Below are 26758 nucleotides of genomic sequence, written 5' to 3' on the forward strand. Positions count from 1 at the left end.
CCTGACAAGCATCTTGATTTCCACAAATAAAATGACGCAGGATGCCACAGTGAGATATTGTGATGACCACTTCCTTCCAAAAAGGGCAAACCATTCATCAGCAGTTGCATTCTGAAGAAATAATTACTCATATATTCAACAATTCTAATGAAAAATTTTGATGAGACTGATCAAAAAGAAACTTGGCCTCTTAAAAGAGCAGCTAAAGACTCTTCTGTGAAGTTGTGATCCCCAGCAGGAGTGTAATGCTGTAATAACCTATCAGGCCCTGGTTGCACATACCCTCACAGCAAAAGTAACAGTTCTAAGGGTAACTTCTTTCTGCCTTAAGGGCAGAATGCATATGAAAATGGCTAGATGAATTTCCTCACCTCTAGACTCACCCTCCCCTCATCAGTAAGTAGGAATTGTGATAAATATCTTCTAGAATTTCATTTTAAGAACTACAGCCCCTCCTTCCAAGGAGGGAGGGGAGAGCCCAACCTCTCAGCAGGGCTGCTGTGAGCCCCCACTCCTTCAGCCAGCTGCATCAGCTGTACATCCAAAGCAATGCATCCTGGAAGGAAGCATCCTGCTAAGAAGCGCTGACTTTCCAAGAAAGGACTAGTGCATTTGTGACAGCAGCAACAACTGCTGTAAGGAAATTATACTAATTGAAAGCTTGAAGACGTTAAAGGTGGAGAAAAGAGAGAAAATGATGGGAAAAAAATACTAAGGAGATAAGGAAAGGAAGGTGGGGGAAAAGAGCATTTATTCACCTTCTTATCTTCTTCCTGCAGTATCTGCTTCTGTTTCCCTTTCCTATTCCATGTTTTCTTAAGAGTTCCCAGTGTGCGTGCAAGGATGATATAGGACCCCAATCTCAGCGACTTTTCTTGGCCTGATTCAACCTTAACGGGAAGCAGCATCTCACCAACAGAGGTCTCAAATGTCAGGGCTGCTGACGGAAAGGCAGCGGTCTCTGCTGCGCTGCAGTTAGCACGAGTCTGACTTCCAGCGTAGCGTGCTGGAGAGCTCCCGGCTCCGGGGGAGCCGACTCCCTGCTGCCACTTACACAATAAACAACTGTTTTCCAGGTGTGCCTGGGAACATCGCCCTTACATCAGTTCTCGCAGAGCGGATTCCCCGCATGGCTGCCCTACCCCGCCTGCCTCCCCGCACAGCGCGCTTCTTCCCGAGCCCGGGGGGCAGAGCACGCCCGTAGAGCAGTGCAGAAGGGGCCGAGGATTCCCCTGCCCGCGGGGCTGCGCCCGCGCCGAGCTCCGGGATCGGCCCCCCACAAACGTAGGGACGGGCGGCGGCGCCCAACGCGCCCGCGGAAGGCTGCGGCGGGCCGCCCAGGGACGCGCCGCTCCGCGGAGCCGCTCAGCCGCCGGCCCCCCGCAGGAGGCAGCCCGGCTACTTAAAGCGCATCCCCGACAGCGGCGGCCCCAGCGGCTGAGGCGGGCAGGCGGCAGGCTTCGGCGCGGGAGCGACTGAAGCCGGCAGGAGCCGCAGCGCCGGGCTGGTTGCGGGCTCCCATGCCTGGCCGCGAGATCCGCGGGGGTGCGGACGCCGCCGCTGCCAAGCGACGGGCTGACCCGGCTGCGGCTCCGGTGGGGCGGGACAGCGCCCGTGCGCCAGCAGCAGCGCGGCGGCGGCGAGGCTCCGCTCAGCTCCGGCGGGGGCTCCGACCGGCAGCTCCGTGTCCGCGGTCCCCGCCGGCTCTGCCCTCGCTCGGTAGCGGAAAGCCGAACATCAGCAATGGCGGCTCGGACTAGGAGCCGCTGCGCGCCGCTCCTACGCTCGCCTGGGCAGCGACCGTTCTAGGAGGGGAAGAGCAGAGCTCGCAGGGGGGCTGGTTTCCGGCGGGTTATTTATTTCTTCCCTCTCGCTTAAGTTCCCAGCGGAGCGGGCTGGTCGGCACCTGCGCCCCCCACCTGCTTCTCCGAGGGTGAGAGGTGTGGGGAGGCCATGGAGAGTCCGGCGGAGAACCCCAGCAAGGCGGCGGAGTACCTGAAGGAGCTGAACAAGATTATTGAGACGCAGCAGGAGCTGCTGGAGAAGCAGAAGCGGAGGATAGACGAGCTAGAGCAGCAAGTGGCCAAGTTGTACCATGAAAATGCCTGTCTCCAGGATGAGCATCACCGGCACCTGGCCACATGCAGGCTCCAGCAAGGCGTCCCCCCCGCGTACCCGGGGGTGCTGAGCGCTATCCAGGAAAACGCAAAGCACGAAAAGTAAGCGGCTCCCGGGTTTGCGTGCCCTTCTCGAGGAGGGTGTTTCTCTGGTGGGGCTTTCCTTCTTGTTCGTCTCCTGCCTTCGGTTTCCCAAGGCCATCCCGCGGACGAGCTCTGAGAAGAGCGCAACTCCCCTACAACGTGCGCCTAGGAGGGAGCCCCGGGAGGCTCCTCTGAGCGGGCTCGCAGCGGAGAGGGTCCTCTCTGGGCAGGGGCGATCTCAGCCTGGTCCCCCGGCTCCTCTCCCGTCTGGATGCTAACCGCTACACCGGCACTCTAGTCGGGATTCCGCTGAGAGCCTGTCCCCAGGGTCTGAGCGGCGGTAGCACTCCCGGGGCTCCCCTAGGCACGTTTTCATGCCCACTACTCTTTACGGCTCTCCGTCGCCGGGGCCCCGGCAACCTCGCGCTCCCAGGGGTGCTTCTGGGCACTCCACCTTCGCAGCGCTAATGGGGCGTCAGGAGAAACGTGGCGAGCCTGCCCTTCTCCCTAGGGCCTGCTCCCGGCCGTTTCGGCACCGCTGCCCCTCGGGAAGCCGCTGCTCCCCGTGGGTACGGGCGGGAGTCCCCGGAGCTGCCCGCGGTGCCCGGGCAGGAGCTGCGTGCTCCCCGCCGGCCGGCACGGGGCTCCACTGCTCCCAGCGCTCCGAGCAGCGCGCGGCGGCCGCGCTCTCGCCGCTAACGAAAGTGACCCGGAGAAGGGGTCAGCGGACCCTGGCAGCTCGCCACAGCGCGAACTGACTCATCCAAACGCAGCCTCGCCGCATTCAGAGGCAAGTTTGCTCTCGACCTTTGTGTCTACTTGGGGGCTCTAATTAATCGTGTGCTCCTGTACAGTGCGAAGAAAGCTGCTTAATAGCGCGCGATTCTTAGGTAATAGGAATTTGAGAATAGCAATAACTGAAGTCGGAGCATTTACCCGCCTCGTTTCTATTGACAGAAAAGTATTTTAAGACTTAGTTTTACTTGAATTGAGTGGGAAAAGCATGCATCGTATTAAAAGCCCACTTCACTGCTCCGATACAGCACAAAGAGCTACTTGTGTTCTGGTACACCCGAGTTCCCCGTGTTTATACATAAGCTCTTGGGCACAGGCCGGGGTTGTGCCGGAGCCGCCCCGCAGCGCCGCGCTCCCTCTCCCGGCTCCCATCTCCGCGCCGGGCCGGCCCCGCTGCACCGAGGAGCAAGGCGCGGCTCCTCGAGTGGATGCTTGGTTCAGGACCTCCCGTCTGCTTCCTGCCGCTGCCCGGGGTACCTACGGCACGGGACGGGATCCTACAAAGCTCTGCCGAGAGGTTGCCTCTCAGGGAGTTCAGGATCTGCCCCCAAGCCCGCGGGTAGTTTGCTTGCTCCACGTGTGCCCTTACTAGGCCGGTTATGATCTGGGAGGAAGCGTCACTGCATACGGAGTCCCGAAATTGTGGTATCCTGAACAAAAATTCTTATTGTACTGCAGGTGGAATTGAAGGAGGTGGGGAAAGGGTCACTGGTCACCCACTACCCCTTCTGCGTACACCTGCTCCCAAATGCCTTTCATACACTCGGTGAGAGAGGGAGGGAAGCAGCCCCCCCCCCCACCCGTTCTCTCCCTGCTGTCTGTGTTAACTGCGTGGGGTGTTCTAGTGGTGCTGGAGTGGTCCTTTCAGATTTCTTTTTCATAGAGATGTCTCCAGGCAAGCTAAGTAAATAGCTCCTTAAACATGCTGGAGAGCATATGCTGTCATTTAACAACCAGTCTTCATTATAAGCCGGAAGAGCTATTTCCAGGAAATACATATGGTGTACAAATTTACAGAGCATAAATTCATGGAAATGTACAGAAAGTATTTACACAAATCCTAGCCCCTGCACTCATCCCAGTACTGAGGATTTCTTGTGGCTGTGCAGTTAGTACGAGATGTCAACTCAGCTATCTCGTCCCATTTGTCTCTCACAAACGACATTACTAAAATTGTACAAATGGCTTGCCTTGTTTGATAACGTCTCATCTCCACCAGCCCAAGACTCATTTGCAGGGCCCTTTTTGGGCAGGCAGCTCTGAGGACTTGGAGGCTTTTAAGTCTCTTAAGTGGATTTGATGCTGGGATCAGAATTAATCTGGGATATTTATGGCAGAGATGTATCGCTGTGAGGCATACCCTGTGGAGCTTAGTAGGGAAGCTGGGAGAAAGCCTGCTGTGCCTGGTCCTGGGCTCTTTGGCCTACACATATGTCCAGGGACACTCAGATCTTCAGGGCATCCTTTGTGCAAGGCGTCCTGTCCTGTCTTTCCACTGATTTGTCATCTTCCCACTTTATTTTCTATGGAGTGAGCCTGGCCCATTCTCCAGGACACCATGCATCATCAATGTATAGGGGGATCACAGCTGTGGGCTCCCCAGCTTCATGGGTTGGGGCTGTGGCAGTAGCTGCTGTGGCTCCAGCTACCTGGGAGCAGGTGCAACAGGCTAGCTCCAGGTCAGTTTAATGTCTGGGTGCAGGAACTGCGGGAAGATAGACTTGGTCTTGAAAGATAGAATGTAATGTTGTTTTAAGGCCTTCTTCCAGTCCTGCTGTTATCTTTGTTTTCTAAAAACTTAGCCTGCAGATTCTGCTGTCTGGCTTCCTATTCAGGGAGGAAAAATCTCAGTTTCTTCAGAACTTAATATTATGTGCACCTTGCACATGTTTAAGTGGGGAATAAGGATCCCTTCTTTGCTGAAGTTCTGTCACAGTTTAATATCAAATGTGGATAATGCTTGCTTTGACTATCTACAGTGTCAGGAGAAAGGCAGCATATGAGATGGTGTTTCCTCCTCATTCCTTTGTGTATGGGCTCCTGTCTTCACCGCTGAGGCAGCAGGGCTGCTTTATACCCAGGTGCCAGCAGTGATCAGTGCTTCAAAAATAGAGCAGCTGGAATCCTTTGTAAAGGAAACCAGGCTTCTCTTTGCCAAATGCTTCATGAAATTAGTACTTTTAGGAAGCAATCCATGCTTCTGGGAAGTCATCTATAGAATTTGTACCTTATTGCTTAAGTAGCTTTTCCTGAAGAGTTTAGACTCCTGTCTCCAGAGTTGAACTTGTATAAAGCAGGCGTTGCTCACTGACACTGCAGTGTCAAGACAGGAGCATCATATTAGCAAATGGTAGTGAACTTGTAATTGCACAGAAGTGTTACACAAGCCCTGAAATTTTCCATTTTTGTCCACAGGAGGAATATAGCTGAAATCTGATTAAATGATTTGGAGAAGTTGGCAAATTTGTTGAAACTTTTTACCTTGATCTTATGGAGCAAGGTGTAATTATTGTGCTCTGTTACTGTTAGTTTGCACAGTAATAGATCTATGCAAGAAACAAACAAAACAACACTGAAACTGTCCAAAAAAGGAAGTAAAAATAGTCAGTTATCCCTCCACAAAAAGAGCCAGAGTAGAAAGGGGGATTCTGATGTGCAGGTTGCTGATTGCAGAGGACAGGTGCATGGGATGGGTTAGCAGATGCCCTCATTGTCTTGCAAGGAAGACAGTATACAAAAAAAAATTGGGGTGGTGTTTCGCTTAATTTTGTACTAATTTGCTGAGTGTGAATCAACCTTAAACTTAAAATCTACAAGTATAATTGTGGATAATTAGTTGATTGCAAAGCTTTGTTAAATGTAGTGAATCAGCGTGCTAAGTATAACAGTAGATATTTAACTAATTAAGTTGCATAAGCCTAACTTGCAATTACTCCATTTCATTTAATATTTGATAAAACACCAAAAATGTTAAAATTCAGATCCTCAGTGTAAGGAAGAAATGTTCAGTACACCGACTTTTGTAATTCACCTCTTAATGTAAATATGTGGAAACTTGCTGGCATTTTACCAGCTTGGGGAGTGATGTTTTTGCTAAACCTATCAAAGCTAAATTCTTTACTGCTTTTTACCGTGAGAAAGCTCTTTCTGTTTGGGGAGGAGGTATAGAAGGAGTTGTCTGTTAAGCTGGAACAATCTCAGAGTTCTGTTATTTGCAACTTAGCCTAAATTCTGTACCTGATCTGACTGATTTATTTTTAAGTGAATTTACAACTGGCTTTGTCTGGGGAGAAATTGTCACAACCCAGAGCATTAAGAAGTCTCCAGCATTTAGAAGATGCTCTCAATCTGAGCTGAGGTGTGCTCAGTGCCATCCAGTAAGCAGGCACTGTCTCTGTGGTGCTTTGTGAAGGCTGCTTTATGGCTTACATAAAATGAGCTTGTGACTTTGCATGTCACTGTTGGCAGTGAGTGCTACCCCTGCACACAGTCTCAGCAGGAAGCCAAAGATTGCATTAGTGTAGAGACCAGCCTGACTTTTCTGCCTCCAGAGATGTTCTCTGCTGAGACAGATTGTTCATATGACGTAAATCATGTTTCAGGACTTGTGCTGCTTTTTGATGGAAGCTTAGTTTTGTTTGCTTTAATTAAAGTAGAGGTATCTGTCATCTGTTAGCATGCTCATGTTTGGGCAAGATCTTGCTTTCTCTGCCTTCTTGTCAGAAGGAAATGTACACGAGATACTTTTGTTCAGCTCTTTTTCAATCAGCTGAGAAGGGAAGTGTGATTTGTGACTGATAGTTTTGCTGAAAGAAGCCTGCAGTAGAAGTGCAAATTATTACTAGAAATTGCACTTCTACCTGTTCAGCTTATTTTGCTCGTGAAAAATATCTCACCTTTAAGTGGAAAGAGTAGTCTGTATCCAAAACTAAACGCTCTACTGTGATTATACACTATATATTCTTTGTCAGCCTTGTGTTGGACAGGGATGGTATAAGTCTGGGGTTGGGTAGAACTTAAACTTAATTTTCCATTAACTGAAAACCATTTTTTTCATTCTATCTTCAGTATGTAACTGAGCAGTATGACTACTAAGTTATGAGAATAAGGATTTGATGCTGAGGAAAGCGCTTTAGCTCTTGAAGCATGTGTTTCAACATCAGTGTTATTTGTACACAGCAGATGAGTGAGAATCTCTTGAAACAGACATTTGTTGTTTTAGCAGACAGTGGGAAATCGATACTGTGAAGGTGCAGAATAAGACAAGAACTTGCTAACATAACTAAATTATTTTGTTTCTGTTGAAAAATTGGCAAAGTCTTTTACTTAACATCTGCTAAATGTTAAGCAAAATGGTAAAAAAAAAAAAAAAAAAAAACGACTGCAGGAGTGTACTATGTGACTAATAAAATAAGTTAGAGAGAGTGGGGGGGGCAGGGAGCAAAAAGCACAGTGATGACCAATGAGTGTACTGGTATCAAGAAAATTCCTGGAAATCAGAGGAGATAGTGAAAATACGGTGTGTGGAGAAAACAGCAAAAATGCATGCTATTTTGACAAAGCAAATTTTACTTTGAGAAATGCAGCAGAAAGTAACCCATCCTATTGAGTATGAGTTTAAATATGATTTCAAGACTTGGACGTGAATTGTCTTGCTTAAAACAGACCAAACCTGAACAATTATCTCCCAGTGAATCTGAAAATATTCTCTAATGAACCCTTCTTTTCTGCTGATGCAGAACACAACTTGTGAGCTTCCTAATTTCAATATTCTTGTGCTTGGAATTTCAAGAACCAAGCACTATTTCATGCTGGTAAATGCTTTGATGTTCTTCCTTAAGAATTTGCTGCCAGGGAAATATAAATGCACTTCCAAAAATACGCTTGTGGAAAATATTTGGGTATGGTCATGATCCTATGTTTTCAACTAGCAAAGGAGAGCTGCTATAACTATTGTGGGTAAAATACAAGGATCAAGATCCTCTTCCCCCACTTCCAAAACAGGCCTATATGTGATGCTCTGCATATGTATAGTTCACCAGCAGCGTACTGGTTACTCTGAATTTCTAATGTGAGGTCTGAGAAGGAAGACCCAATACTTCTAGTTCCTACTAAAAAATAGCTATGAGTTGAGTATGTGTGAAATAGAGGCACTTAAGGGCCCTGTTGCTTGAATTTAACTTCTGAAAAGCTCGTAAGCTGTGAGCAGAGTATGGTTGTCCTAAAACAGCAGGCAATGGCTTTTGGATGAATCCTAAGAAATACCATGATCTCCAGCAGAGTAATTCCTACTCATCAGCAAAGTAGATTTTAATATTTTTAAAAGATATTAGGAAGATTAAGAACTGAACAGTTACCTAAAAACATGAAGGACGGGGGGAGCCGGAACAGAACTGTTCTTGGAAGAACTTTCCCTCCTGCTGAGTGAGGGATGCTAAACTTCAGCCTGTTCCACTGAAAATAATACATTTGTCAGTGAATGTGAATCATCGTCTCACCCATTTTAGAATCAGTGTTGCAGTCTTGTTGGCCTGGTTATTTGCACAGGAAGATGAATCTCCATAAAACCTCTGGGAAGGTTTCTTCTGGAAGTGAGTTGCTGCTTTTTTGAAAAAGTGAAGCAAAATACGTAATGCTCAAAGGATTCTCTGTAGTGAGAGCTTTTTTAATGGCAGATTGTAGAAGCTATGCAGAAAGAACAAGGTATTTCAAGATGTTTTCTTGCAGCATATTGAGAGGGAGAGTAAATTATTAAATGCTTCTTGCAAATAGCATCTCAAAAAACTTGCTTTTACTGGGTCTAAAAATGAAATTAGGTGGGTCTTATGTGCAGGCCAATGACACTGAACTGAAACTGCTGTGCAAGACTGTTTTATGTCAGGCCATGGCCTCTAAAGGCAGTTTCTGCCTATGGTGGTTACAGAAAAGTATGTGTTCCCTCAGAACTTCTTTAAAGAGTATGAGATCATTTGGGAATGGCTGTAGTAGCTGCTTCCTCTGCACTTCCAATTCTGGTGCTATTTTATTTTGTGGGCATCTGAACAGTACAGCTGTGTAGACCTGCAAAACACTGCAATACACTGAAGTTCCCCTGAGTGTATGGCTCAAAGGGGATTCCAGGCCTTGGTGTGAGAAGAGTTGCTTATGAAGTAGGCAGCCTATACTAAGACAAATGTTTGTGTTTGTTCCGTGTTTGTCTGAGGGCTCCTGTCCTCCACATGCAGGTAGCAAGGAGGTCATCTCATGCTACTCACTGAGGGTGTGTGGGAAGCTGCTTAGGTAAGTGGATTTTGTGAACCAGAAGTACTTCCTGATGTGCAGCCCACACTTGCATTATTCTAGTTTGATCCTATCACTCCTACTCATACCCTCTCTGCTGTGTTAGTTCTATCTTTTTTTCTGTGTGTGTTTTGCAGTCTGCAGGTACTTTCAGGCTGTTTTTGCCAATGCTCATTTCTTTCATCTTAGCTCAGTGAGACTGTGAATGAGGTTGTCATCATTTCATTCTGCCTGCAACCTTGCCTAATTGTACTATTTTTCTCTGCAGAATTGTTGAATTAGATATTTGAACAATCTGAATGGCTTTGATATAACAGAGCATCATGGTTTGAAGGAATAGTGTATGATGTGCACTCTGACCACGTTGTGGGTGTTGTGGGCTGCCTGCTTACACCACCACCCTTTGCTATGGGGTTCCTCTGCAGAGTCCTAACAGTATTTCTTTGAAATGCTGAATTTCTCACTTGTTGTAGTTCACTGTATTACAGATAGTGGAAGAAATATTAATTTGTGCAAGCTAGAAATCTGGATGAGAATTCATTACCTTTTCATGGTCATTACCATGGTATGGTGGTTAAGAACAGAAGTGAGAAAAATACGTATTTCTTTATTCTCTGTTGTTTGCCCTTAGCAAAGCTAGGCACTGATAATGATTGTTATTGTACAAATAAACATGTCAGTGTTAAAGTTTAGAATCATCTCTTAAATTGTTCAGATTTAGGTGAAAAATTATTCCATAAATTATTATTATTTTTATTATTTTAATCTCCAGGTCCTTAATGGCCATATGTTAACTTGTTTGGTTTTAATTGTTATTTCTATAATTAGTGTAATGGAAAAATACTGCTGCAAAGTAGCTGAATGCTTCAACAGAGTTAATGCTTTAAAATAAGCATTATTGCACAATAGAATCTTAAAACCCAATTCTTATGCTCTTGAGATGGCAAGTTCTATAAATGCATCTCTTCTTTTCTGTTTACCCGACTGTATGGTTGTGCATGGACTGACGCCTCTCCCGATCCTAAAATCCCAGCATTTCCGAGTCTCAGCGACTTGTGCTCCCTCTGCTGGGTTCTTGATAATAGTTCAGTGTTCTCTAGTCCTGGTAGTGTATGTACAGATATGTATGTATATGCATGTGTACAGTGTAGAATCTTCTTTTGAGCGGTATCATCGCTACTACTTTTGCATCTCTGCTGGAAAGACCTACAAAAGTGACAAAAGATTTCTGAATCTTTTCATTCTAGTGTCCTGAAGTGCAGAGGCAAACTTCAAATGGTATTACCATGATCGTATGGACAGATATTAGTCTGCTCTAAGAAAGCTGGTTTATTCTCACTGCTGTGCTAGATAGGAAGAATACTGCTACTGAATAGCTCTCAAGCAATTGATTAAAATCTAATGCATTATTTGAATTACAGTAACATTTCTAGCCAGGTTTTCTACTTTGGTAAGAAGCTGTGAATTTTGAGGGGCATTGAAACATACAGCTATATGGTGTATAGACTGCAAATTCTTTTCACAACCCGAGCTTGCCAAATCATAAGCTTTTTTCCCAGGCTATGGAACTGGCCATGCTCATCTCTGAAAAACTGATTTCTGCTAGAAGAGGAGTTTAACTTAGTTGGACTGCCAAGTTGTACAATATAATCATGCTGGAAGGGACAGGCTCTGACTTATGGAGGGTACTGGCCTGGAAGACCTATTTAAAAGCATTAACATAATGTTTTATTAGTCATATCTAAAATTTAGGTGTAAATTTGAGTAACATAATGTCTATGCATGTTGAAATGAGTATTGAACAAGGTGAGATTTGACCCACTTACTAAACTCTGTACTTAGGTTTTTGCGCTAGCATTTGAAACAATCATTTTTGGAGTCTCTGAAATGTCATGTTTTGATATTGTCAGCCTCTGCTTAGAATTTGCGATACTAGTTTTGATGGATGAATGAAGTTTTACAGTACTTCTCACAAGTGTTAACTACTTCTCCTGAAGTAATGCTGCATGGTAAATGAATACCTAGCCAACTTCCTGGCTGCTGGTGTTGAACCAGTATGCACCAAGCTGTGTATTCAAAGAAATCTGAAATACTTGCTAACTTGCTAAACTAAGTGTTTTTAATATCCTTTCTATTTACTGACTGTGATGCTAAAACCACTATTTGCGGAACCTCTGTTTCTCCTCTCTCTAATTTTCAAGCTCTTTAAGTTTTATAAAACAGATTTTATGTATTTAGACCTCTCTTATTTTATGGCCAAATTCTTCAGAGAGGAGTGTGGTGTTCTCCTGTATTTTTCCATTGTGGAACTGTGTACATATCTAAGTACTGAGGGAGCATTTTTTTCCTTTATTGCTCCACAGTTTTCCTCCCAAAGGAATGTCTATTAAAAGAGGAGCCTAGAGAGTACAATCTGAAATGCTCTGCGTTCAACTGTACATTACAGAGCGAGTGCCATGGATATCATTGTAGGTTTCAGGATGTGTGAAAGCATTTTCATGAAGTCACAGATGAGATTTGATTTCTCAGTTTCTCAGTAAGATAACATTTGAATTGGAGAACTAAACAGTCTCTGCTATCTAATCAGCTGGTTATCTGAGGGGTCAACATTCAATGCATCCCCAAAGCTTTCAATGGCTTCTCTATGCTCTCTAAAAGCTGGGGGAAAAAAAACAACAACAAAACAAAACAGGAGGAGTAATCCAGCTTTTGTCTCCTGCAAAGTATAAAAGCCTTGCAACTCTTCTTGCCCTGGTCAATGTACTATTGAAGTAGCCTTTAATAGAGAAAAGAAAGTGTCTTCAACCCTGAGTGAACACTATGAAGATCCCTATATAATGACTTAGTTGTTTAAGAGCTTGGTTTCTGCTACTGTGAAAGCTGGGTAAAGGTGCACAGATGATAACTGATTATACCTAGAAAGTGTTATAGCTAAAGAAGAAATATTTTCAGAAGTTCAAACTGCATTTAAATTAGGAGAGTAGTGACTGATCGAAATAATGGGATGACAAGCCATATTAGAATGGTAACTACTTTATGAAGATTTTTAGAGTGAGCATCAGCCTGACTGTCTACAAACTTGGACACAGTGATCCCCAATGGTTAGAAGGATAAGCTGAAAAAGATTTCTTGCCCACTGGTACTGGTGACCTCTGACTTGAGAATTACTGAGGTATGGCAACTGACAGCGATGGGTTGCACACTCATGGATTGATAGACTTAAAAATACAGATGGAGCTGTTTACATGTAAGAAATAGGATGCTGTAATAAGATGAGCTAAGACCTCTATTTGCCTTATCAATACTTTCCTTCTATTTCAAAGGAACAGACTACAGCAACATTTTGTTTTTAATTACTTCCCTATTTTTGCTGTGGCTTTCTCCTCATGTTTGGGGAATGCAAATACTCTGTCCTTTCTCTTCTAAGAATGACACAGGAAATGAAACAAAATGTCAGTAAAGTGTGAGATCCCAGTGAGACAGTGGATCTCAGTTTAGGTTCAAGTGTATCATATTCCAATTTTGATTGCTTAGCTAGCTCGGTTCTATCTGAATTCAGGTACTTCACAACACTGAAGAATTTCTGACAAACCAAAAGCAAGTAAAACAATTTGTGATGAATTATGATGTATGGTGGTATTTTAATAGTTTGTTGGTAGGTTTACAATCAGCTTTGAATCTTAAGGGCTTGTATGAATTTTACATGCACTCAAGCCTGGTGCAGTGGTATCTGTTCTCTCTCTTCTATGGTTGCAGTCTTTGATTAGAGTGTTAAAATCTAAATGGAATAGGTTTCATTTGTACCCTTTGCAAATAACTTGAATTAAAAGTCCTAAGTCCTGGTGATCCAGGTCATGTACAGTTGCCATGCATAAAGTGTCCAGGGAAGTTGTAAACAGGCATTAATCTTCCTTACTGCAATGCAGCCTGGATGTTGTAATTGTACTAAAATCAGAGGAACTTCTTTGCAATTCTCATCATGATGGCTGCAGTGTAGGGATTGCAGAGATTTAAGCCATCATTCTTCTTTGTTCTTCTTGCTAACCTTCTTACATCCATACATCTTTCTTTTACCAATGATTTTGAAATAGAAACTGCTTTGGAATGCCTTCTGCTTAATAGTGTTTTGTCCCTTTGGCAATTTCCTTGGTTAGGAAGCTATGTGTTATTTACTCAAATAACTGTAAGCATTGATTAAATCCAAATGTACTGGCATTTAATATCAATATATGTCTGTATATATATATGTAATGTGTATATATATATGTAATATGTGTCTGTGTGTGTATCTATCTATCTATATGTATATTTACCTGAATGTCATGATCTGTGGGCACTCTGGATATGAAGGTGCTTGTGCATACTACGTACTGCAGTTAACATCGATGTTCTTTGTTTTTAGGTTGTATGGTGGTATCATCTGTTAATGAGTAGAGTTGCTTATGTTAAAGGTCCTTACGATGATAATAAGACAAGAATTCACAGTAGTAGGAGCATTTCTTTAGGTATTCGCTCCCTACTAGGAGTTAAGATTAATGTTTTCTTGTTGCGAATAATATTAGATGTAGGGTTTTGTGTTTTTGTTTTTTTAACTAGACTTCCATTTTTTACATGTAGACCCACAGCAGAAACATTGGGTTAATTTTATTTTTGTGCTAGGGTATGGTTGTAAGAATAGAGAGCAGCAAATACAGTTGCTTTAAATCTAAGAAAGGTAGTAGTCACAATCCAGTGATAAAGAAATAACTGCTTATCGCTTTCTGAGGCTCAGGGCTTGCCAAATACTCCAAAGGAGGCAATCTCTTAGTAGATCCTTCCTTTGCAGTTGCCAACAGTGATGTTAGGGTCACACAGGTGAATTGCTTCTGCCTGTGCTCCCAGGTCTGTCTATGCCCCCTCACCAGGTGCTCTATCACTGGTTCACGCCATGACCTAACAGTTCCCATACAAAAATTCAAAGAACATCTGTTTTAATCTATTGTTCTTCCTGCTTGGCTTTTTGCTTGATGGGTCTTAAACAGTAAGTATAAATTTAATACTACTAGTAAAATTTACTAGGTTTATAAAGACAAAAAATGCCTTGTATAATCTGAATTTATTCATATATCTTTATAGTGCCAAAGAAGTTATCAGGCTCTCTTTACAGAATATAACTTGTTTGTCTGACCCTATCTTAGGTATGTTTACCTTCATGAAGTGAATAGCTGGGATAAGTTTCTCTCTTCATATATTGTAGTTGTATTGATTTCCTCTACAAATATATACATATGTATACATATACGGGGGTACTTATGACCTTTGATTTAATTATAGTGACAGAAAATTTTATGGACTGTACCTGTGAACATCCTGTCTACTGTACCTTTAGATGGAGTGTATCTCAGTGTGCTTCTTTTAATATCTTAATAGATAATTGTCTGCAAGCAACAGTAAATTTGGATACATGGAGAAGGGGAAGCACAGGAAGCAGTTTTTGCTCCTCCTTTTCCCTCATTGCTTATGTGGCATCCCCTAATTTTTCTGGTCATTGCTGCTTAATGAAAGGGACAGGTGGATTTAAATATAGATTCTTTATTAATTGGTAAAGGCAGCTTTAAATCTCCAAAAGGTAAATTCCATGCTGAAATATCTTCATAATGGTATGAATAAAGGGGGTGGTGGTAGTGTGGAACAGAGTTGGGTTGTGCACAGTTATTCAAGCAGTATGGTCATCTGTGTTGTATTCACTTGAGTAATACGTGAAATCTCATGGTAACATGGCACAATACATAGTTACGTTGTATTCTCTAATGGAGTTGCACTTCACCCTGTACTTGTTGTACGTAGGGCTGAAACATTATATACATCAGTTGTTATTACATACATGGCAGTTCAAATCTGTATGAAAACATTTTTCTGAAGTCTGATCTGAGCAGTAGTCTGTGTAAGAAGCTAAATGACAGAAGTATCTTCAGTCAGATCTCAAACCTTAAAGAAAGCCTATCTCAGAACTTATCACTGGTCAAGTGCTGCTGATATTGTTGCTTAAAGATAGGTATCGGGCTTTCACCTCAGAAGGTTTTATGTTTGGTTAGGGCCTGCATTTCCTCAACCATCTCATGACTTACTACAGCAATTTTATGTTTATCTAAATGTACCTGATAAGAGCAGCTCCTAACCAGAAGACTGAGAGATGCCTGCTCTCTTTCTCCCCCTGTGAAAGCCAGGAAAGCAGGTTTTTTTTTTTTTTGTTTGTTTGTTTTTAATGTATTATAGAGTTGAGTAAATTTTTCTCCCTGAAAGTGGTCTCTAGAACTGAGTTTTACCTGTTAAATTGCGTGGAGATTGGTAGGTCATGGTCTGAACTAGCGATGCCTCACCAGGCAAGAAGGTGTTGCTAACCCTGGGTGCACAGGTGCAGGCAATGCACTCAGGTCACCAGAAGGGGTGGACTCTTGGTCTGCCACTCCTCATTCTTATATAATGGGTAGCAGATGAGGGAGCATGGTTTCTGTTTGGAGACCATCCCTCCTGGGGGCTTCACCAACCATTGGAAAAGGGTAAGATACTTTTCTCTGTATTGTCTTCTGAACTATATCTTGATGAATAGCTCAACGAGCGTGTTTGTATCCTAGTGGAAAGTAGTATCATTGCCTTCCCTTGCTCCTCGTGATACACCTCCAGAATTTGCTGAAATACATCTTTGATATTCCCGTCTAGTTGCTTATGAAAAACATGGCTATTACTTTGACCTTATTTAAGGACTGTGTATATTGAGCAGGTGCGGTGTTGGACACTGTTAGAAATATTTGAGTATTTTACTTAGAGTAAGGAAAATAGTGCTAGTCAATCAGGTTCTAATCTGGTTTGTCTACTGACTGACAAGTACATATCCTTGAGTTGTATTTTTTACTCTTGAGTCTGTCATTGTTTCAAGCAAGTTTTTGCTATGCAAGCATACTTTAAAAGGAACTTGTTCCCAATTTTTTAAGGAATCCTTAGAAATGCATTTGTTGAAAATGTGGCATAGCATGATGTGACTCTTAGCTCTTTGTGAGTCATCTTGCTGTGAGTGAAGGAAGTTAGGCCTCTTAGGCAATGTGAAGTTTTCCCCCTTGGAAAATGTTATTTCATTGAGGATATACTTCACTTGTGATAAGCTATGCAATGAACCTTGATATTTAAATATCCTTATCAACACATTTAATTAACTTTAGAAAGGTAAACAATATTCCCCAAGGTCACCGAATCTTTATGTAATTTCATAGCTTGTTCAGATTTGTGATTTGGTTCATCTCTGTTGTGGTAGAATAAGGCTTTGTATCCTGGTTAAATGAATAGTAAAAAGTAAGTCCCCTCAGTAAAAGGGACTGTTCAGCAGCTTGCTATTTTAATAATAAATCATAAGTAAAACAGGTCTGATATGCTTTCTAACTTACTGGGCAAATCTTGAATCTGTAGAGAATAGAGGAATTATCACTTCTAATGGGGTGTCTTTCTCCGAGTCTGTTTCTTCTAAGTTAGGTTTATAAACTGTAACTAGCTTAATGTTGAATACTTTTTGAATGAAGCTCCAAAAGTGTACATCTGGGTTTTTTAGTTTATCATTCAGTCCATATTCCAGGAAACGTTATGAAACAATTCACTTCTCTTTTGTTAGATTTGATTGACAGTGCAAAATGTGAAAGCTAGAGACTTTCCTTTCAAAATTCTTTTATAAAAGGAACTAAGAAGACCATTTAGAGACACGTAGCCAATTTGTAAGTCATTATGCTCTGTGGTAGCTGAAATGCCAACACAATGTCACAAATTTGTCACCTTCTCGGCTGAGCACAGGATTTTTATTTTACTCCTTGTGCTTAGCTGGGTAGTTACTTCTATTAATGGAGAGTTAACTGGATAAAATTCTCATTTATGTAGAAATGATTGCTAGTAGTGATCTCTTAAGTATTATGGATCTGCTCTTCTTCTTAACAGTGGGTTTCTTTCAAGATTTCTCTGTAAATAATTGATGTCCTTATGTTATGCTATCATCAATTAGTTTTATTTTATTTTTTCACTTGGACGGGGTGGTTCTGCTTCTAAAGAGTTTGGACAGTGTAGGATGAGATGGAAAAACTTGATTTCTAGCCAGAAGTCTGACCTCTTTGAAATAGAAAGCTAAGTTATAATAAGTACTAATGCCTGGGATGTGGTGATAACAGACAAATCATAATGCCCTGAGGATTATGTAACTTGTGATGCTATCAAAGCAGGTAACTGGTTTTCTTCTCTCTTGATTAATTTCCTACTTGCTTTAGATATGAAGTGCAGAGGTACTATTGCTCGCTCCTCCAATACACCTGAGAAAATGTAATGAATGAAGAATAGCTGAGTACATTAGCTGCAGCTTTGGTGTTTAAGACCTCCTGTGTAATAATTTTTTGTTAAATTGAAATTCTTCTTTTATAGTTGATAAATTCTGTTATTTTCTAGACCGAGGTAAATGAATTGAGCTTAAATATTTTTGCAAAGAAGTATTTAATGTCACAGATGCTGCCTCCTAGTGACAACTAAGTGTATAAGAAAAGTGGTATGGTTTTATCAAACTGGGAAATGTGGTAGCAGGATTACTTCTCAGTGCGCTCTTACATATCCTGTCTAGCTGTTTTCCTGAGCAGACATGAGATAGGCAGGTCAGGAGGTTAAATCCAGAGCATCAAATCTAAAAGTACCACTCAGGTGCACCTTTGCAAGGATTTCTGATCCCCCTACAGGACTACCAAAGTGGATGTAGTATTGAAGAGTTTTATTGACTTTACTAAAATGCGTAGCTCTTGTTGACTTATGTAAGCTTGCGAACTAAAGACAAATAGCTATAGAGATGCTTCAAATGTGTGTGTTGTTCTTGTGCTACTTGTGTGCTAGCAAGAGGAAGCTAAGTATTAACCAGACCTTCTATTGGAGATGTTTTATTAATGTGCCAAGCACTGTCTTTGCCTGTTGTTCCAGGTATCCATATGAAGAATACAAACACCCTTACACACAAGGTTTGATATCTTATATATTTGAGGGCAAGATGTTAATTTGTTGTTCTGGTGACTGTAAGGAAGAAAAATATTCCTCCTTTCTAGGTTAGTGTTCTGATCACATGCTAAGGTTTAGTATGTTTTGGTTAGCAAGTATCAGTTTTGGTATTTGCTGTTTGATCTTTCCAAGGCCTGTTTCTGAGACTGGTCCTTAGTATATATCAGTGGGGAGAATATTCTGTAAATTCAACGCAGTTCTAATAAATGTTGAAGTGCTAATGAACTCCTACAATTATCCTTACGGAAATAGGATGAAGTAGGAAGCAAGCTGTCTTTTGTCTTGCTGATCCCCTGCCATGTGTTTATTTGTCAAAATAAGAGGAGGGGTTAGACACTTATTTATGCAGTAGTTCAACATTCGTGGCATATTTGTACAATGAAAGCAGACTTATCTGCTATTCCTCAGCGTTTAGAATAAAGTGTTAGAAAATACCAGATCCACATGCTGTGAATGTAGGAGACTACGTTATTTATTGGCCTACATTATGATCCCTCCTGAGACTGCTAATTTTAGACAATAAGTGATATCATTATCTTGCATTTTGCTTTCTACTGGCCAACGTCTATCTCATTTGAAAGGTGAAGAGTATTTCTTTTAAATCCTTGTGCTTTTCTGAAGCTTATTTCCTCATTAGAAAAGAAGAAAGCTTATTTTTCATACTGCATTGTCAATAGAAAGTGGTGCTTCTAGGAAGCCTGCTGCTGTGCTTACTCTATTTAGCCTTTGTAAAAGCACTTCAGCTTCCCCCTCAAATTTAACTTTCTGAATTTCCTTAGCTATCCTAAATTCCCAGGAGTTTGTATTTAGGGCCCCCTCTGTTCATGTAATTTTACACAAACTTGTTTCTGACTTTCTTTGTGTGGATATCAGTTGTTTGGTTTTATCATTAAAGTTAATGAACGTATCTAGTCCTTTGATGTACAACCCAGAGAGCTGCAGGTATTTTTATTTGGATGTGACCAGTAATACACTTGTAGGCATCAAAGTCAGTGTTGAAGATTTTTCTATTGGTAAAACAGATTATGAACATCAAACACTAACTACACAGCACACAATTATTAACAGTTAATTATTTCTGTGTATAGTAGTTGCTTTTGGATTTGCTCCTTTAGTAGCTTCGGGAAAAGAGCTCTCATTTGAAGTGGTTATCTTCTGCAATTTTGACAGTGTAATTCTTCATAATGGTAACTTTGAACTGAATGAATGCCATTGCAGTAAGAAGGCAGACTGAAAAACATAGTCCTGTTCACTACCTTCCTTTGATAGCAAGAAAAATTTCATGTTATCCTCCATAAAAAGACTATGAACCATAAATTAAGCTAATTGTTCTTTAGAGCAATTCTATTTACTTACTAGATAAATAAATACATTTTAAAAACTCAACCCACAGAAACAACTAAAAAACCTCCAAATTAAGCAAGCCAGAAACCAACCACCTTTTCTGTCTGGTTGCAGTGGAATTTACACAGTCTCCTTTATTCTGCCTTACCCAAGCAAACCAAAAGGTGTGGTACAACAGCCACTGATTTCCTGTCTTCCACCCAATAAGCTAAAATAAAATATACTGTGGCTGCTGCATATTTCAAGTAATAAATGCAGCTTAGGTATTGCTGACAAAAAAAAAATTAAGACACCATTCTCCTATAACACCTCTGTCCCCTCTCTGTTTCCAGAGGGCATTACTTTTTCCCATCTTACCACTCTTTGCACTTAATATAACTTATCTGCTTGCTTAGGAAGAGGCTCATTGAGAGAAACTGCTGGGTGACAAAAATGTGGAGAAATGAGTCTGTCTTTCTATTGCATCTCCGAGTGAGCCTGAAATGCATCTTTATTCTAATTCTGACGATTCTCACTATACAGAAGAAAAAGACATTATTTCCTTCCTGTCTTCATGTACTGTGAAATGACTGACTTGATCAGCAGTGATCATGTAGCTGCTGCTAAGTATGGTAACTAGAGGGAGTGGAGAGAGACTGACTTTCCTGTCTGCTATTTGAAATAGCAGTAATTTTCCCTCCTTCCCTTCTACTAAATTTGTTTTTAAAGTTTTACAAATAAGGAATAATATGGCAGTTTCTAAATAGAGGTAGTAAAAAAGAGATGTTGAGAGATTTAATGTTGAGATTGGTATTTTTATTTTATATGGTCTTTTGATGTGATATCTGGAATGTGCTTGAGTGAGCGTTCCATTGTACCCTGGTTTTTTTTCTGTCATTACTACATCCGATTACAGTTCACCCTAGCCCTTGAAATATCCCTTGTATCTTAGTTGGGTGCTCTTCGTAAGTTGGATTTTCTTCTGGTTTTGGACCATCTAAAACTTTGACACCTTGCTCCCTGCTACAAGTTGAAGGAGTTGAAGTCAACCTTCTCACTTTTCTAGAGTGATTTCCCTCTCTACATATTGACTTCAGGTACACTAATGTTCTACTGTAAGTTCTTAAAATCAGATTTTCTTGATTAGAATCTGGAAATAACATAATAATTGGGCTGATTTGAGTTGAAGTTACCTGCTGTTGTAGATAACCATGAAGCATGTCCTAGTTCAGAAATATTGTCACTACAGAACATTTGAAGCACATGATAAATTCACAATTTCATTATACTGAATAAGAGATGGAGGTGCTGTAGTAGAAAAAAATATAGGAATTTTGCTGTGATTTCGACTTAATAGTTGAAACAAAACAACCACAACACTGTATGGGAACTGCTGAATCATGGCCTGAACCACTGATTGGTCACCTGAGGTGAGCACCAAGTCAGCCATGGGGGCACAGGTGAAGGTGATATACCTGTGTGATTGGAAGGGGTGAAGCCTGGCTCCATCTCTCCCAAACCCCATTTAAGGGCTGACCACCACCAGGGAAGGATCTCTTCTTGGAGATCCCTCCCACGTGGAGTCCCCCGTGAGCCTTGTCATCCTGAAGGTGAGCCATCCTCTCTTTTGTATTATTTGTATAGTGTCTATATAGTACCACTCAAAATATACCATCCTCTATACTGTTTCTTTGTGGAGTACCATCTTTGGGAGTTATTTACCCCACAAACGCACACACGTTTAAAAAACAAAAAGGAACATGTAGGAAGTCAGATCTCTTACATGTATAATGAGGTAAATGCATCAATTGCAAGACCAGAAGTGCATCTAATTATGGTCTGCCTTAACATTTCTCAGTAGCTGGTACTGCTGACAAAACAAATCTATATTTTGTTTATTCCTTAAGCTGCTGATAGAGGAGAGTTATGAGGAACCAACAGTGACATCCAGCATGCTCTCCTGACTTAACTGCTTGCTATGTTGTATACTTTTGCAGCCATTTTCCGGTGTGTGTGTGTTGGAAATCAAAGCCTATGATGGTAATGGATTTAATCATGAATGCATGCAAATACAGCTAGTAGGGTCTTGACACAGCTTCAGATGGAGTTGTGCCATTTATCTGTCAAGTGTTCACAATATTCAGGCTTTGTAAGAGTAGGCACAGATCGCCTAACTATGACAGTGTCTTTTCTTGCAACCATCTGGTGTTGGATCTTTGGCATTAGTGAAAACAATTTTCTTTACTTGAGAAAGAAAATCCTTCCAGAAGAGTGAACCTAGAAAATACAAGGCTTCACCTTTTTTCCTCTCCTTCTCTCAAGAAAAGTTCTGAGAATCTAACCACAAATACTGTGTGAAATGCAATTTCAAGGCATCTGTGACTAAATGTCTCATCTTGCTTAAAAAACAATTGCTGATTTTTTTAAGCCTAAGACAGAAATAATTACTGACTTCAATACTGAGAAGTAGGTTTCAAGAAGAGGATTTAAAATCAGATGGTCTGTCTACAGTTATTTCAGGAGTAGGCTGCTGACCTTTACAGACTCAGAAATGCAAATCTTTATTTTGCATCCACCTCAGTAAAACTGAGGGTGTTGGAAAAGCTTCATGAATTTCAGGAGGGATAAAGTCGGCTTGTCTGAAAGTGCTTATTCTTTCCTGGCATACTGGTACAGCAAGTGTTCCAGTGAATGCCATTCTTCTATCCTTAGTAGTTGTATGATATGTAACTGAAGAGTCTGGAGGCAAATTAAAAACATTTTTGAAGTGCGAAGAATTGAAAGAGTCAGCTTGATGTTTCAGAAAATTTAAAGCTTCTTTCCCAAATGAATTAAAACTTTGCCTGGTTGAGTTGAGTGCTTGGCAGGGTAGAAGACAGGGTGGAGTTCAGACTAGAGATGATAGAATAACAGGATCATTGGAAGAGCTAAGGGATACTGTGCACAAGAGTGTTTTCTTATCTCCATTACTGTGTGGAGTACTTCAGTGATGGAACACAGGCACAGCAGAAGTGAGTAAGCATAAACATTGTGACTCAAAATTTCCAAGTATGTGGAGTTCTCACTTACTGACGTTCCTTTGTCTAGGCTGTAATTTCCAAGTCATTACTGGGCGTTCTGTTTCTGTGTATGAACTCCAACTTTCCAAACAAGTTAGTGAGATAACTGAAGCTTTACCTAGATGCTATAGCTTTTCAACTGAGAAGTACTTTACAGTGGACAGAATTCACCTGTTCACGTAGGATGGACTGTTTCTTGGTGGAAGTATAAAAGTAAATCCCAATTGAAATATAAAACAAAGGAACAATTTACAATTCAGTCTGCTTTAATGATTTTCCAAATGTGATTTCATTATTCTGATAATTTCACACTGGGTTTGAAGTTGGGCAGTAATTATCAGAAGCTTTTCAGAATTCCTAACAATTTTTGCTTTTTTGTTGTTGTTTTCTGCTCACGTAATGAGGATTGGCACACTGAGAATACCTAAAGCAAGTAGCATAAATACTAAAGCTGTTGTTTGGAATATTAATCCATGCATCACAACTTCCAGAACTCTGTTTATTTCCTGAGGATAAACTGTGTATAATTGCCTCCCAAGCACATTCCTTGGTGTTTTTGTCAAGTTAATGGTGATTTTTTTTTTTCTTTTCCCTCTAGGGGGAAAACACTTCTCCCAGTTTCCAGTTTACCTTTCTCTAACACTATCCCTGCTTGTTTGTTACTTCTACTGAATCCAATCAAATTAATATTACATAAATATGTTTTTGCACACACAAAAAGGAAAAGCAGGTACATATGCACGCTGTAGAGAAGAAAATGAAAAATGTTCATTAGCAGCAGCAAACTTGCAAGCATGAATTTTAAACTTTGCCTTTGTGTATAGCTATAGTACTCTTATTAATGTTTATTCTTTACCTCTTTGATTACAAATTCTGTGGGTCAGTGTGTGATTCTTTGTTGACACTGATGCATACGTTAGTGCAGCTTTGAACTTGTCACAAATAAAAATTGCACACTGGATGACTAATTGTAGATGAAAAGAAGAAATTTTTGCAGCAGCTTGAGCTTGAACAGAAGTTCACTTAGTTTTGTTTGGAATGGATTCCCATTACTTTACTCAAAATCAAAATAAGATTTAGATACTGTATTGATGATTTTGTCCTCGTTTATTCTTGTTGTTGATTATGAACTCATGATTTTACATGTTGTTTTGTAGATAAGCTTCCTGTTCTTAGATCACATGTTTTGCAGCCGTGTCATGTAAACTGGTAAACCGGTTTAACTCTAGTCTAGTTTGGAAGGCACATAATGACAGCAGATTTCAAATTTAATAATGTTAAATGACTTAGTCCTGGCAAGCTTCTAACTATCACCCCTTGCTAATAATGTTATTGGATTTACCACTCGTGTTGGATGTAATTAGTGTGTAGCATGGGATAGTATGGTATTTCAATTTTCTGCATAGATCAACAGACTGAATGTTAGCATAAAAAAAATAGTGAGTTTCTGAATCATCATAACTAAGTAAATCTTGGATGTCTGCAGTAATGTGTTTTTAATGCTTATTTTTTTCTTGACGGGGATTTTTTTTTAAATTGAGATGGTACTTACCTGTTTTAGCATATATTAAGTTATTTAATTGGGGGCTGTTCTACCAGAATTAGTAAAATGCTCAATATGAGTATGAGCTTACAACTATTCAGCCTTTATTTTTAAACTGATTAAAAATGCTTTTAACTGAGACTTATGAAAATAGGCTGCAATCTCAAGTGCAGGTTATTGAGAGTAAATACTTCTGTGTGGTTACTTTAACAGTTAGATTCTTAATAGTGCTAGTTTCTCTCTTAAATTCAGTTGAAGAAGCTTAGCATCAAGCAGGACTAAGCCTTACTAATCCTTCAAAAATATAACAGCTCCTGTGCTGGGAAGTTATCAGTGAAGTCAGTGGGACTACCAGTAGCAATAAGCATAAGAAATGCTAGTGTTGCCACTGTTTGTGTGTGTGCCCAGTGGTTTATATGAAGACTACACTCCAGCATTATTTTTTCTTACAGAGTACACTCAGCATATTCAAAGCATGGCAGTGCCACTCGAAACCCTGCACTCTGTGATTAGGAAAATTAATAAATACAATTTTAAAGAGCTTTGAATATGTCCATTTTTTCCAAACATTGTTTCCAGCCTCTGGCTGGAACTCAGTTGCAGCCATGGAGAGAAGCCAGTCTTTGGCCAGGAGGGAAGACAAAGCCAGCTGTTAAGAAGAGAAGCTGGCAGCTGAGTAAAGTGTTCTGAACTAATTCTGTGGGGAACATTGCATAAAAGCTCTTGTAGATTTTCCTAGCCATACTTATTTTAGTGCATTGTTCTTTTAAGGAAAAGAAAAGAAAAAAATCTGAAATTAGTTAGGGAATTGTCACATGTTGAAGTGGAAATGAAGGTTTGAGACTCAGCATAGTGTAAAAAGAGAATAAAGAAATGCTTTTATTTAACAATACTCTTTGCCAGATGTTCCAATGTTTAGCATTTGAACTCCCACCTTATGGTTATATTTTGGAATTCTAATTTTTCAGGAGTTTATGATCTTCTGATGTGGTCTTTTGATTGATTTTTTTTTTTTTTTTTTTTTTAGCTATGACATGCAGTAACTCTTAATATTGGTGTTCGTTAAAGTGCCAGAAGTGATGGACTGGACATTAAGTTCATTTTTAAGAAGTGTATTCTCAGTATAATCAATTGGTAAAGAAGCTACTGATTTCCTCACTGCAAACTTCATGTTTAAACTGATAATACTTTTAAAATTTTGACCCAATACTCATTGTGCAGAAGTTTTGTGGTTAGTACTGTTTTCACAATCGGTAAATCCTTATCAGTAGAATGAGCAACAACTTAATTTACAACTGAAATATAAATAAGCCTTAATGGGACACCATTAATTTTCCTTTTGTTGTTTAATATGATGGAATTTTGTTAAATAATTAGCTACTGTTCCTTATTAGATGCAAATGTTTAATTTGTATTCTCTCTTTCTCAATCCATCCCAACCCTGATAAAAAGCAGGCAGTAAAACTTAGTAGGCTTTGGGCAGACCTGGGCTGCCCCTGAGTTCAGTGATCTCCAAGCATTTTAAAAAATAGGTCTTCTGACTTGCATCAGCCAACGTTTTTCAGTTCTCTCATGTGCATCGCAGAGATGAGCTACTTCTGTTATGTCACTGGTGTGACCTACTTCTTATGCTCTCCTTTTAGCTTACCAGCAAGACTCAGGCACTGGTGTAAAGTTAATTTGAATATAATTTTTAAAATATTTTTGCAACGCTGAGTATGTGCTTTTCAACAGGTGAGATAAATTATTTTGATTTTAATTAAAGAAAGTGAAGGGCAATTTCAATTTATACCTCTGTGGTTAATAGTGAGCCTGACAAGATTCTTTGGGCATTAATATTCTAATTACATTTTGTAATACTCTTTGTACATTTATATGTATTATTTTATCATGGAGATGTTGAAATTATGATCTTTTTTGTTGCTGAACTTTCTATTCACCAGTTTTCTTGTATTAGTACACTTGTATATGCACAAATTGAGAGTTAAGCCAGTAAAACACAGTATACTTGTTGGTAGATGAAACACTGAGCCTTGAAAGTATGGGACAGTTAGGGACTCTTTACGTGGCTAATCTGCTGGATACTGTAATTACCACCTTAATGTTAACATTCACACCACTCTACTCAAAGGAATGTGTTTGGTGTAATCGTGAGCATCACTTGAGGTCAACATCACTTCAGGTCAAAAAAAAAAGTAAATTTTGTTTTTCTTAAAACTTAAGGGCTGTTTTGTTCTAGTTTTGGAGTGGAAGAATGGATAAAGTGAGGAGAGTGAGAACCAAAAGAAATAGCAGGAAACTTTCAGAAGCAATTGCTTTGAAATTGGTTTCTGTTTCTACGGTTGCAGATGAACTGTGTGTCAGGTTTTAAATCATTCTCATGAAAATGCTGTGGTTGTGATCTTAACCTATCCAGGACATCTTAAAGTCTAGGAAACAATGGGAATGAGTCTTCTGGTTTAGACTTCTTGTCTTTGTACGTGCGTACGATGAACTGTGGCCTGGGTTTTTTT

General features: G+C 40.6%; 1 protein-coding gene across 3 annotated transcripts in view; it reads left to right on the forward strand.

Moving 5' to 3' along the window:
* Positions 1 to 1942: 1942 nt before the first annotated feature.
* Positions 1943 to 26758, forward strand: part of IQSEC1 (IQ motif and Sec7 domain ArfGEF 1) — a 291545-nt gene continuing 266729 nt past the window's right edge. The window contains exon 1 of one of the 3 annotated variants that reach the window (XM_065749643.1): positions 1943 to 2219. In XM_065749643.1, coding sequence (XP_065605715.1) covers positions 1954 to 2219 — 266 coding nt within the window. In that variant the 5' untranslated portion in view covers positions 1943 to 1953. The remainder of the gene's footprint in view (positions 2220 to 26758) is intronic. The other 2 variants (XM_065749636.1, XM_065749637.1) reach the window with 2 other exon arrangements.

Source organism: Cyrtonyx montezumae, unplaced genomic scaffold (genome assembly GCF_038088225.1).
Source record: "Cyrtonyx montezumae isolate F1298 unplaced genomic scaffold, pur_monq_1.0 scaffold_6, whole genome shotgun sequence".
NCBI lineage: Eukaryota > Metazoa > Chordata > Aves > Galliformes > Odontophoridae > Cyrtonyx > Cyrtonyx montezumae.